Source organism: Triturus cristatus, chromosome 7 (assembly GCF_964204655.1).
Source record: "Triturus cristatus chromosome 7, aTriCri1.1, whole genome shotgun sequence".
NCBI lineage: Eukaryota > Metazoa > Chordata > Amphibia > Caudata > Salamandridae > Triturus > Triturus cristatus.
The window spans coordinates 852,627,023-852,641,613 of record NC_140590.1 but is presented as its reverse complement, the minus strand read 5'-3'; the positions used below and the strand labels follow the sequence as shown (position 1 = coordinate 852,641,613).

General features: G+C 44.0%; 1 protein-coding gene across 1 annotated transcript in view; it reads right to left on the bottom strand.

Moving 5' to 3' along the window:
• LOC146810699 (START domain-containing protein 10-like) overlaps positions 1 to 14,591 on the bottom strand; it is a 234,811-nt gene that overhangs the window by 45,314 nt on the left and 174,906 nt on the right. The window contains exons 2-3 of the mRNA XM_085617770.1: positions 12,446 to 12,593; positions 11,088 to 11,191 (exon numbers count right to left, since the gene is read on the bottom strand). Coding sequence (XP_085473896.1) covers positions 11,088 to 11,191; positions 12,446 to 12,593 — 252 coding nt within the window. The remainder of the gene's footprint in view (positions 1 to 11,087; positions 11,192 to 12,445; positions 12,594 to 14,591) is intronic.

Genomic DNA, 14,591 nt, shown 5'->3' with positions numbered 1-14,591 from the left:
AGGTCCTGACATTGTGAAGGCTCTGCCAGTAAACTTTGTCTGTCACACACTGGACCAACCCTCAGGAAGAGGGGGAAGGCTCGCTGTTATCTATCACAGAAGTCTGGAGCCCTCCTTCTCTACAGCTTCCAACCAAGCATGTGAGGCACTGTCTATCAGTGTCCGCCTCTCCCCTCACAATACCTTTAAAGCACTGTTGATCTATCGTCCTCCAGGGCCCAGAGGCGTGTTCCTGGATTGGCTCAGCTCCTTGTTAGAGGATGGACTGTGTGCAAATTCCTTTACCATCATGAGAGATTTTAATTTTTATCTGGATGATATTTCAGACCCGGATAATAAGCGACATATGGACCTTATGTATGGAGGAGGGCTTGTTCAAAGGGTGGTTGGACCATCGTACATTGCAGGGCACACCCTGGATGGCATTTTCACTAATAATTCTGATCTGGACATTTTGGAACCTTTGCCGCTTCCATGGACAGATCATGCAGCTATAATTTTCACACTTTCACATGTGTCTAAGATCCAGGCGGACTCCTTGCCAAGGGATAAGATTGCTATTCGGGCATGGAGAAATATAGATGGGCAATTTTTTTATTTTAAATACCCCCAGCATTCCAGCTGATGTAGACAAAGCAGAGGAGTTGTATTCAAAGTGGATTGAGAGGCCTTGTGATAAATTTGCGCCAGTTAAACTCTTTACTCCTAGGCGGTCCCAGCCCTCTGCCCCGTGGTTTTCCGAAACTCTGCAAAAATATAAAACTGACTGTAAGAGGCTTGAAAGATTATGGCGGAATGGGTACAGTTCCAATAATAAAGAAAAGTACAAAGAGAGCCTTACAAGAAATTAATAGGAGAGGCCAAAAGAGCCTACTTCACTGATCAGATAAAGATGGCCAGTTCGTCTTCCAGAGAATTGTTTAGGACCATTACAAAGCTTACGATCCCCACTGAACCTATCACACCTACCAGTCCGGCACTATGCGAAGCGCTGGCCACCTTTTTCCAAAACAAAGTGGAAGGGATTTTCTCCTCCTTCTCCAAATCTCATGGAAAGGCAGGGGATGCAGCATTGGGCCTTGACTCTGGGGTGAAGCCGTCTCCGGATAGATTAGTAAGTTTTAGTCCGCTACAGACGGAGGAGGTCATTGGCCTTCTGTGGGCTGCTCGGTCGGGAGCGCCTAGTGATCCCTGTCTGGTAGCAGTTCTTAAAATCTATCCCAAGTTTATTGCCACTACTCTTACCCCAGTGTTTAACTCCATTATTGAGTCGGGTAACTATCCTAGGAGGTGGAAAGTCGCCTCTATCCTCCCAATAATAAAAAAACCCAGTCTAGATAAAAATAACCCCAATAGCTATAGACTAGGGGTGGGCGGAATTTGCGAAATTAACTTTCGCAAATTATCGCGAAAATGTTTAAAATTATCGCAAACAAGCGGAAATATCGCGAAGATGCGGAAGTTTTTTTCCGGCATGTTCGTGAGATTTTCTGCATGGTTGCGGGTCGCAACTTACCCATGTGGTTGCTTGCGGGCGCGGCCATCTTGTTTTGAGTTTTCTCGCGGTGCATGATCGCGAGAAGAAAGACGTGATCGCGCGACGCATGACGTCACTGCGGGCGCGAACTGTCGCGAGACAGCGCAAATGGCTAAAAACAATACAACATCTCATGGAGAACGCTACCGGATCAAGAAAACTTGTCGGCGAACGCAGGGATTCAGGTAAGGCGATCGCGCGCGCGCGAGAATGTATTATTTTATAGCGCGAGCAAGAAACAAATTATCGCCAAGCTGCGGAACCCGGAATTTTTGACATTTTCGCGCTCTCCGCGGAACGCGAAAATGTCAAATTATCGCAATTTCCGCGAACGGAACGAAATTTTCGCCCAGGCCTACTATAGACCCATTTCTCGTCTCCCGCTTCCAGCGAAATTACTGGAGAAGGCCATAAAAAGGCAATTAAGTTCTTTCCTAGAAATAACTAAGGCACTCGACCCCACGCAGTTTGGGTTTCGCGCAGGACACAGCACGCAACTGGCCTTGATTAAGGCCACGGAGGAGGTTAGAGTTGCGGTGGACCAGGGAGGTGAGGCTGCCCTGATTTTGTTGGATCCTTCGGCAGCCTTCGATACTGTCCATCATGGGGTGTTGATGGACCGGTTGTCGAGGGCGGGGGTGGAAGGCACTGCCTGGAGCCTCCTGAAATCTTTTTTGGCCGACAGAATCCAGACAGTTGATCTGGGATCTGATGGGTCCAAACCCTTTGCCCTCCCCTGCGGGGTACAACAGGGCTCTTCCTTGAGCCCTACTCTTTTTAACATTTATGTTAGCCCGCTGGCAGCCTTGATAAGATCGTTTGGCCTGCAACTCACCTCCTATGCAGATGACACACAAATCATGTTATCTAGACAAAGAGGGTCACAAGTGGATATGGCTGCGAGGTGCCATGATTGTCTGAAAGACATTGCGGGCTGGATGGCCTCGAACTGCCTCAAATTGAATGCAGGGAAGACCGAGGTCATGATATTTGGGAATAATCCCAACATCTGGACTCCGGATATGTGGCCTGATGCACTGGGGAAGCCACCAGAACCCACGCGCAAGGCTAGGAATTTGGGCGTGATCATGGACCAGAAACGGATTTTGGGGAGCAGGTTAGTGGAGTGGTTTCAACATGCTTCCATATCCTTAGGATATTGAGTAAAATAAAATTGTCTCTTCCTACAGATGGTTTCAGGTTAGGAGTCTCAGCACTTATTCTGTCGTGTTTAGACTACTGTAACAGTCTATACCTGAATCTGAAAAAAAACCATCTGCACAGACTACAGATGGTACAAAATGCGGCGGAGAGACTGCTAACAGGCACTCCTAGGCTTGCCTCTGTACGAGAAGGAATACGGAAACTGCACTGGCTGCCGGTATACAGACGAGTTCAATTTAAGGCGCTGTGCACGGTATTCAAAGCTTTGAAGGGCAGTGGCCCAGAGTTTTTGAATGAGTGCTTCAAGTGGTATGTGCCAGGGAGAGCACTGCGCTCCGCCGAAAGCAAACTAGTGGCTGTGCCCCGGATAAAAAAGGCCAGTTGGGGAGGAAATACGTTTTCCTATGGTGCGGCGATTGCTTGGAACAGTCTGCCAGCGCACTTTAGGAAAGCTGAGGAGCTCCTCTCTTTTAGGAGAGGGTTGAAGACTTGGTTATTTAGGGACTGAGCCCTCGTTCTCCAGGGAAGTTCAGTGTGCAGCGCCAGGACACCCTTGGGTAAAAGTGCGCTTTATAAGCTCCTAATAATAATAATAATATTAAACATAAATGGATTGGTCTGTGCCAAGATTTTGTGAGTTTCTAGGTGATGAACATACAGCCCCGCTCTACTGGAAACAAATGTGCTTCCCATGCTGGTCCCGTGTTTTTGAAGGAACAGAGACCCCCTCAAATTCAAAGAAATTATGTATAAGGGCTAGTTTAGCACATTCAAGAATAAAAGTTCCATTTTGGAGTAGGCTAGCGTATAGGCTTTCCATCTCGAGGCCCATCAGTAGGTTTTGTTAAGGGTCAATGCTGATGTCACGTAGTAAGCAGAGGACATCCTTAGTATCCTTCAGGTAGGTACTAGTCTTTTGTACTATTGATCTCAAAAAGGCATCACAGAATTTGGATAGAGGCACAAAAACAGAGCCAAACCCAGACACAATGGGACTTCCAGGTGGAATAGAGATGTTCTTGTGCACCTTAGACAGCAGGCCACAAGATAGCTGGGCTCTGTTTCACTGCATTTGGGCGAAAACTAAGTACCCCTATATGTTCAGCTTTTATGTGGTTTTTATAGCAATTCTGTCCTATTGGCAGTTACCTTAGTGTTTTTAAGTTTGACCTCCATTTAGTTGGCTCGACTGCCATCTCTCTGGTGTTTTTACGGATCACGGTTCTTTCCCACCAGATCCTCTTTTTCTCTCCTAATATCCAATTTGCAGTCCTGCCTTATGTTTAGTAAGCTGTTGTCTGTATGTTTCTTATAAATCCAGGTCCATGCCTTCTGCGTGAGGTCCAAGGTGAAAAAGCAGAGGTGCGGGGGTGTCCACCCTCCTTTCTTTTTAGCAAAACCAAAGGGGATGATGGATGGAGTGTTGACCATTACAAGCACTCACCCCCAGTCAACTGATCTGGGTTTAATCCATCATCATTCTTTAACTCACTCCTCCACCCCAGTTCAGACATGGCCATATGCAAATCAGTCTGGCCCTGTGCCTTATGGGAACAGTCCAGCCCGAACTGCCAAGCCATGTCTTCCCTGGACCGGAAACAAGCCTCCTGGGACCGGTTTCTGGCTAATCAGCCATCATCAGCCACTGGATTCAAGCTAGCCTGGCTGATTACGGCTGATTAGCCAGAAACTGGTTCCAGGATGCTTGTTTCCGGTCCAGGGAACACATGGCTTGGCAGTTCGTGCTGGACTGTTCCCATGAGGCACAGGGTCAGACTGATTTGCATATGGCCATGTATGAACTGAGGTGGCGGAGTGAGCTAAAGAATGATGATGGATTATACCCAGATCAGTTGACTGGGAGTGAGTGCTTGCAATGTTCAACACTCCGTCCATCATCCCCTTTGGTTTTGCTCCTTTCTTTTTAGCCTTTGACGTTCTGATCTGAAAAATGCGGGGTCAGATGCCTCCTCTCTTTTATTTAATCTCGATGTTCCACCTATAGAAGGAGTACTAGTACTTTATAAGGCCCATTCGTCGTTCGCCCTTACCAATCTACAACTTGGATGAATAGATGCTCACCATGGTGACTGCTGCGCTAAGAACTGCCTCACTCGCCTTTTCATTCCTTGAATAGGCAAGCCCCTGAATGTTCTTGTCCATCACTACCACTTTTGATCCCCCCTAACAACTGCTGCCACCTTCAGAGGCTCCTTCCTCTTGTGGAAAGAAACCAGGATGGGAAGACTCTCTTACCACAATGGGTCTGTCAGCACCCGGAAACTTCATTAACAATGCGGGCTAAACCATGCGTGCCATTACAACGCTAGTGAAACAATGCTTGCCTTAACCACCCATATGCCTTAACCACGCATATGCCTTAAGGCAGTCAGCCCTCTAGTTGCAGAGTGGATAGGCAGGGAGAGGAAGTGGAAAGATTGGGACAAGAAGGACCGGGACACACCTTGGCAAGGAGGGCTGGGGCTGGGTTTTAGGGCTCAGGGTGGATTCGTGTATTTTTCAGGGCTGGGGCCGGTTTTAGGACTCAGGCCGGTGGCGGGGGTCAGGTTACTCTTTGGGGCTGGGTTTTAGGGCTCAGGGCAGGGGGGAAGGGGCAGCTTTCAGGGTGGTGGGCCAGTTTAAGTACTACGGGCAAGGGGCTGGGGTCTGGGTTGTTTTTTGGGCTGTGGGCCAAGTTTTAGGGTTTGAGGGGGTAGTTTTTAGGCCTGGGGCGGAGTGAATTGCAGGGCTGGGGTGTGATCATCACCACACATATGCCTTTATCAATCATGCCTTTACAACAAAATTCTTCATAAAGGAATGCATGGTAAATGCATGCATGGTAAAGATGGGGTTGTGGTTGAGACCGTGTTGTTTAGGTATGCGTTGTTAAGGCATGCGTCATACAACCTTCATCACCCAGCCTGCCGAGCCAGCCACTGATCTGTGCATCTTACCATTGATATTGTAAACACCAACAATGGGCACAAGCTTTTCACACACACAATAAGGGCAGAGGAGCACTAGGCGAGGAAGTATACTTGTATACAGCTGCACTTCAACTGAGCAGACCTGGGACACTGGGTTTTCATTCCCAAGAAATCCAGAGTACCTTCCACTTTGACCATATAGGATTTCAGGCATATTTGCAGCGAGGAGTACCAACAATGTTAGCAGTATTTGGGGTAACAATACAAAAGACCTGAAATCTTGACTTTTTTGCATTTTGAGCTTGCAGAGGTAGTCCTGTGCATTCAAGAAAAGTTACATGCATACCTGCAACTAATCTTGGATAGACCGATCAATCTGTACTACTTATTCGGTGGTGGGAGCATGAAACATCTCAATTTAATTAATGCCTTTGTGATTCAGGGCTCTTGCCCCCTACCCATGTTCCAAACCTCACCATGACTCTAATTTCGACCTTTAGCACAGTTAATGCCACATTGTTATTACGCTTACCCAAGAATTATTCCCTACAACTAGTTCTTTGTCTCCTTCTTGTCAGTAGCACCTAGTGATGACTTTTTGCATTGATGAGAAATCACCCCAACTCCCTGCTGAAAGGCCTGTGGTTTCCTCTTGAGGCCTTCTTGTGGGTCATCAAGAATCTCTTACATATTCTCCCACTTTTGATGACCACTACATGTGGATGCACAACTGGGCGCATTCCAAACACAGGCTGCCCCAGACACCACCTTCTTCCATGCTGCATCCAAATATGTGCTCTGCCTATTGGATTAGGACAGAAAAAGAGCTTGCTTTCACTGACCTCGAATGCGTCATTGTTACAAGGACACAGTCTGGTTCTGCCTGGGCTCAGATCGACCTGGGACCTTGTGGTGTAGGTGTATACCTATTCTCCACCTGGGGTGTGATTGATCGTTTTAGTATAACAAAGTATGTATTACATGACTACACCTCCTTCTGTGCTAAGGGCAGGTTGGATTTGCCATTTGCAAAGCATTTATACCAGGTAAAAGGAAGTGAGTTGCACTCCGTTGTCAAAATTATTTTTTAGGTTTAAATAATGTTTGCTTAGTAACATGGACATTTTGCATTTGAAACAATATAGTTGTGAAGTACAGAAATATGTTTCCTTGGCATAGGCCAAACTAGGCCTCAATTAGTCCGTGACTCCATCTTGAATTCTAAAGCAGCCATATTTTCATCATGTTTTTCATCATGTTTTTCATGTTCTCATTTCTCATTCACATCACACCGACTGAAATGTGCCCTGTTGTTTTGTAATGACATGCTGCTCTTGAAGAGCCTCAGAGGAAGTTCTTTAGTCAAAATGTTGCACTCCAATGTCTCTTCCTGCTTCAATCACGTTAGGTCTGTTCATTGATAAGATTTTCATTGTTTATGTACCAGACGTTTGTTAACATGTCTGATGACATTTGGGGCCATATGTAGGAAGCCCAATACCGGTCGGTAACGGCCGATTTTCGGTAAATATCCCGTTAACGACCGGTATTCAGGCTTTTGGTATGTAGGGGGCACATTTCAGGATTCGGTAATTTACCGAATCGGTAAAATTACCGATTCGGTAATTTTACCGATTTGGTAAATACCGAATCCTGAAATGATATGTAGGGGGAGTGTGTGGTTGTTGTGGGGATTCGTTATTTACCACCAACTAAAAGTTGGTGGTAAATGAAAATAGCTGTAAAAAAGCATTTCTTTGCACTTTGAAGATGTGCAATGTGGCAGACATACATGCCCTTAGGGCATGTATGTGTGCCACATGTGCACACATGCAGGAATCAGGGGTGCAACAGGGTGTCACTGTGACACCCTGCCACCCTTGATTGTGCTCCCCCCATTACCGAATCGGTATTTACCGATTCGGTAATGGTAACTGGCTGAGGCCCATAGGAATCAATGGGAAGCCAGTTACCATTACCGAATCGGTAAATACCGATTCTAAATTACCGACCCATTCCGAATCGGTAAATATTACCGATGGATTACCTACATAGCATTTACCACTTCATAAATACCGAATCGGTAAAATTCGGTATTTATGAAGTGGTAAATGTTAGGCTACCTACATATGGCCCTTGGTGAGAGAAGACATATTATTCATTTAACTTAATAGTGCTAGTATTATATCACTTTTTATAATGCTGTATTCTGATTTGTTAAAATGTAATACTTGTACGCATCTTGTGCTGACTCTGTGATTTCCATTGCTTTGAATGGTGAATTCTTCTATAAAAAGATGTGTTTCTAGGGGTGTGTCAGGTCTTTTTGTCTCTTCCCCAAGCCTCTAAAATTGCTGCCTGATTTCCTATTGTTTTGCTGCACACTCCGGACGTTTATTTTCTTTGCAGATTTTTCTCATGCTGCTGCTATTTAAAATGCTGTTAGCCTGTATTGTAAACTATTTCTGAGCCTCCTGCTCATTTCCTATGACTGATGTATTATGCATTTTGACTGAGCTTGAGTCCAACTATATTTTTTCCCGTCTGTATTGCACTTTAATATTTAATAAACCTTTATGGTTTCTAAATTACTGATCTTGAGTCTGTTTGAATAAGCATTGACTCAAACAATTCAGGATTGATTTATCAATTGATTTCTATTTAAAATGTTGTTTTGATTCTTATCTTTAGGGACACATTTCCATGTATTCTTGAGGACAACATTATCCCTGACCCCGCATAAGCACTTTCTCTCTAGAATATTAGATTATCTGAGATAGCACAACATTATCATTTCAATAGGTGGTCAGAACTTAACTGGCTAAGAATATATCTCTTCTGTGGATGACTACCCACTCTGTTAGCAAATGCATTCCCCCTCTTTAATTTGGTTTTGCAGGAGGATGGAGCACCCAAGATGTATTGGTGTTGCCCTTTTCTTTATAGCCTACAATCCAGAAGCTCTGACTCCTTGCTCAGACCACTGCCAGCTTGTGCAACTTGGGGTTGGTACTCGTCTGGATCATAGTGACCCACCTACAGGGCAACATGCTTGGCGATCTCTCTCATGGACAATTGCTATATCTGAAGTCTGAGAACTTCTATATTCTAGTCCAGCCTGTGGCTTTTTCTCGCTAAGTGTGGTCCCAGACCCAGAGATGTCTTGGGCCCATACAACGCTAAGGCTGTCTTGGTGCCTGACAAGATCCGAACCCCTTGTCTCTTTTGCAGGAACTATGAGCCTGATGTATGTAAGGTTTTTAAACTCAAAAAGCATGTGGCATGCCAAGTTGCAGGCTTGGCAAGTGCAAAAACCATGCACTTGATGTAGGAAAGGTTTGTATACCTGTAAAGCTGGTGGGGTACACAATGGCAGGCTTTGAGAGTGTAAAATCGAAATTAGCAATGCATTAAAGGAAAATTATGAGATGCAAATGGATTTGACATTTGCAATGTCAGCTTTGCGACTCTCAAGGAAAAATAAAAACCAAACAAAGAAGTCCTTAAGGGGTAATTTGCATATACTTTCAAATCAAAATATGTGAATTGTATCAAATGAATCCAACCACTAGCAATAATGAATGAACTCAAGAGAACAAATCTGTGTAATAAGGCATACTCTAAGTAGATTATCAAAAATGCATGTATGTTTTTAAATATATATTTGATAATGTAGTTTGATCATTTACTTGGAGCATGCCTTATTAAGCAAATTAATTTAATGATTGCTAGTGGATGGATTTGTTTGATACCAATCACATATATTGATTTGAAACTATATTTAAGTTACTCCTTCCGAAGCTCTTTGGTTGGTTATTATAGTCTTTACGCAGTCTCCTGGGGGATTAGTGAGTAGCCCTATTGTGCTCCGTGCGTTTATCACATGGAAACATCTAACACGGATATACATCAATGACGTGCGACTGTTACTATGATCGCAAGCCATTGATGGGATACAGACACCTGAAGGTCCCCCGCCTCACCCCCAAAATAAATGGTGGGAATTTAGGACCAAAATAATATGTGTTTTGGGAAAATGTTAAGTTGATGTAGGAGGAAAAATGTTTTACAATTTATTACTATATAAAGATGATATGTAAGTGAAAACTCGTGTTGAATCGACGAAACATATTGCTAATGTTACTTAGCAACATGCTTTGCATGCAGTTCTGCAAAATAAAAAAATAAAAAGCAAAAACTGTAGCATGTGACTAGGAAGCCTTTTCAGTGCTGGCTCATCCAGGGTAAAAGTACACAAATGTAGTACACTAAGAATTACTAAAAAAGAGAAAGTCTATGAGACATTACTGATTTCACGGTAGCAGCATTCCGGCGATGAGAACCTCATGGCAAGGCCATCACTCGTCTCCAGAAGCTGGTACCGCCTACTCGAGACCGAAGTAGGTCAACACAAGCAAAAGGATAAACAATAAAAGCCAGGTCCTACACCCAGTGTGAAATGGAAGAACTAAACACGATGAAACCATTTCTAAGTGAGGTTGAAGACAGAGGAAGGTGAGAAAACATGCCCTACAAAGCAATGGGAGGAATATAAGGACTTATGCAGAAAAATCCAAGTGGCAGTCTACGTGGAACTAAACTTTCTGTTTAGTAGGTATCCTATACTAATACTGATGTTCAAATAAAAATTCTTCTGACAAGATTACGCAAATTAAATACATTTGAGACGCTGCAAATTTTTCGCTATCCTTCCTGTGCCTAAATTTCCATAAAAAATATGTTTTGCTGGTGATTTTAGCCACCAAATTTCTTTTTGTGGTAGAATTGTTATGCAGAAGAACATTTTGTGGGTTGTTTCTCTTGCAAAGGGTACAGTGTGCAGATTCTTTATCCACTTTTCTTTTTAGACTTACTATACAAACAAACTCAATTTGAAGTGAGAACGAGATGTAGAAAGAGAGAAAGTGAGTGAAATAGATTGAGAGCAAGAGCATGACAATGAAGGAAAGACAAAGAAAAAAGAGAAAGAGCGTGGGGACAGAGAGGGAAAGAAAGAGAAAGACTGAACGAGAGAAAAAGGTTGAACGAGAAAGAATAGGAGAGAAAGTGAGAAAGAAAGTGGGAGACAGAGATAAAGTGAAGGAGCGAGAAAATAGAAGACGGAGGGAAGGAACGACAGAATAAAAGAAAAAAGAGCAACAGAGGAAAAGGGAAAACATCTGAGAATGCGGGAGAGATGGAAAGAGTCAGACAAGTAAAGACGGGAAGAAATGGAAAGAGAGAAGCAGAGAGCATGTTAAAGAGAGACAGATGGACGGAGGGAGGGAAAGAGGTCAAAAGATAAGGAAAGAGATGGAGAGAGAGTTATAGTAAGAGATAGAGAGGGAGGAGGGAGAAGGAGAGAGGCAGAGAGAGAGAAGGGAGGAGAGTGAGAGGAAAAGAGAGAGTTAAAGAGGTAGAGAAACAAAGTGAGAAAGGGGATACACAAAGCTCACCGGATGTTTGACAGAATAATTGATGATCATGTAATCATTTCCAAGTGGTAGCCAGGATCTTAGCGTCACAAAGTCCCTGTTCTTTAGTGGGCTGGGGCACCTCCCTATAGAAAAAAACAATAAATAAGAGCATTAAGCCGTCTTCTATACATTTGGAGCTATATGATGTGCAGTCTTATGTATTTCCGATGAGTGTGGATGAGGCTTGGACCCTGCTTTCTCCAGTAGCAGCAGACGTGTTCTCATAGAGAAGAGCCTTTCCTGTGTTAGTGCAGGGAATCGCTCTGTAAGTGAACTGGGTCCCTCTCTACTGCACTCAGACACTCCTATTCATCCAAGGTGGAAAGGAGGCATTTACATTGTTCTGCTTCTATCTCATCTCACCCTCTGAAGTTAAAATCCCAGTCTTGCGGCATCTCCAAGGCAACCCATGTTGAGCTGGCAGTGGTTAGAAGGAATGGAGAGAGCCTTGATGCCCAGGGCATGTGTAGCCCCGCCTATGGTAATCCAAGCTCAGCTCGCTATAGACCAAAGCTCTACAGTCCTTGCTCTGGAGAGTCACAGGGCGGCACAGGCTCCAAGCTGACTCAACGGGAGTCCTGTCTGCTGGAATTGCCAACAAAATGCCATTTGGTTCCACTCTCATTGGGAAGGCGATACCTCTTCACCAGTCGGACTGGAACAAAAAATAGGTCCGGGCAGCAAAATAACATTAGCAAAGCATATAGTTAAAAAAAAGTGGTACTATATGGGAAATAAACAGTAAAAAAACGGCCCATATGGCCATAAAACCGGCACTAAACTGCTAACAAAACCGCTCACACACTGATCTGTCAGACCAGCCCTTCAGGCATTGCCCGATTGCCCTGTTGGCCAGTCCGCCCCAGCTCTTCACCATCCCACAGGGAACTGGTCTGAGATCATCAACTCCTTTGCTGCCATTTGGTCTCTTAATAGTTAGTGATGCTTTTAGGTCACATCAGCGGATGGTAGCTTTCATCATAACCTTGTTGGTCATTTGATGAGTGGTACCTTCATCCAACGTGGATCAGGAGCACTTTTTTGCACTATAAGCTTTCCTCACATTGTGAATCAACGTACCCCAAACAATAACCAAACAGTCCACCTTTTACATTTCGAAACAGTGGTCAGCATGGTTTTCATAGGTTAACACTACAATAAGACTAAAAGAGTCACAGTTTCATGACAAAGAGCATAGTGACAGTTCTAGTGCTTGATGCCTGAGTTCTCTGTAACTATTATTGTGCAAGACTCTTCACCAATGTAGGAGGACACACTCAAGTCTCTTCCAAGGTCTCCCCATCCCTGTGTTTCTTATGGGAAGAAAAGAATCTTACAGGAGTAATAACCCACGTCTGCGTTGACTGTTAGCCTCCCAATGTCGTATGTCTCGATCATGTTGGTGTCCCATTTCTTTCGGTAATGAGTGTCGTGAAGGACATCGTAGAGGGTCTCTGCAGGTACATCCTTACATACGATTCGCATCTGCAAAACAGAACAATGGACAGTGAGATGGAGGGACTGGAGCAGCAAGAAGGCTGATCATGAAAGTACTATTTATATTTAAAAAAACAAGAGCAACCCATACGTCCTTGTGAACTGGGTATTTGCAAGGAGGAGCTTCAATGATATGATGGTCGAGACCCATTATATCATTGAAGCTCCTCCTTGTTGTTTTTAATGACCTTTCTTAATTCACTGCTATTCACTCCTTAGGCTAAAATCACCTCACTGGGACTCACCTTTTCACTTCTTCACTATATTGTGCCTGTAGTGTTATAATAAAGTGTAAATTATGCATCTGATGAATAAGAAATACATTATATTTACTTTGGCTGAAGTAAATACTAATTTCCTTTGGGCCTCAACTTTGTACTGAATTGTAAATATTGGATATTACAATTAATTAATATTTTTGCCGCAAAATTATTGCATTTTATTTTTTTGACTGATCCAACTGCGAGTAATTCCTGCTCAATTTATTGATAAAAGGTATATAAATGAGTTCCTTGTGAACACTGTTTCCTGCTTTTTGATCATGAATGTACAACACAGACACAAACTGAACATCCAAAACTTGACTTACTCCACTGTGCACACTACATTTCTTTAGTACCCTTAGAATAATTGAAAAAAACAGGTCTGGATGGTTTAGTGACTTAACACAGTGGACTGGATTAGCAAGGGTGCTTTGGCGCTAAAGCCAACAAGGAATATGGCCCTGCTTGGCCCCCGCTAGGTAGAAAAGACTATCATAACTGGGGTGTTGTGTGCCCCTCACAACCTGGGAATAGCGACAGGGGCACCAGCAATATCAATCATAGCTCGTCCACAGGGCATATGAGTTCTACCTGATGCTAACCATTTGTACAGTCAAACTGCTTTTCAATTAGTGCAACAGATCAGTGAGTTAAGAAACCCCTGCAGGATTGTGTGAAGTACCATTTCAAAGCGGGTATAAAGTAAAAATATAGGAAGAATGGTACACTCAAGTTGTGCTTTTATGCTCTTCTACATCAGAGATTTTGGGAGGGAGTTGGTGATTAGGGCAGAATAGCCCTTGTTCAATATCGACCTGGCAAGCTAAGTGAGAAGACAACAAAGAGGAGCCAACAGCAGGATCCAGACCAGGCCCAGTTGCTACTTGTCAGCTGGATACGTAAGGAAAAAGGTCTCTTGAAGCTTGTTGTGTCCCTGTAGCCACACAAGAGGTCACGCACTTAGAATCCATTTCTTTGTCTTGGGTACAAGTGGGAGCAGGTCCAGTCCTTCAGGTCTCCTCATTGGTCTCAAATGGCAGATGCAGTCCTTCTCCTGTTCTTCCATAGGTCCAAAACGTGTTCTGAGGAGGTGTTTGAAGGGTGCCACATATATGCCTGAGACTAGCTAGTGGGTGTGTTGACTCCTGGGTACTCCTTAGCTAATGGGGCAAATGATCGTGGGTGCAACCGTATCCACTTTTTAGTAGTGCATATTTGCTTTACTTCAAACAGTTACAAAATGCCCTGCACCAGGGCAGTGCCAAGATCGCCAAAGTCTTCAGCCACACTAAACTCGGGCTCTGAAGGCTGGGGTGTGAAGGGGAGTGGACTATAGAAATTACTAGTGTTCACTCATGACTGATACTAAACACCAGCATGAAGCAGGCCCTGCACCCGTAACAACCCAGGAGACAGAGGTCTGATTAGGCAAAAGCAGTGTCCCTCAAAACTATACAGCTGGATACACAAGAAGTGTCTTGGAATCCTGTTTTATCCATTTTAAGTTTGCCAAATAGTTACATGTGACTATGGCTCACACAGACCTGTCAGGCAGTATTTGACATTGTTGTGACAACAGGATGGAAGGCCCCCACCCTTCTTCTGAGCTTAAAGGAGTCATGCTTGCTCATTCGGCCAGCCTGTCAGTCACAATGACCTTTTGTGTAACTCTTGGAAGGAATTTCAAAAGTCATTCACACCTGATTTTGGCCAAATACAAGCT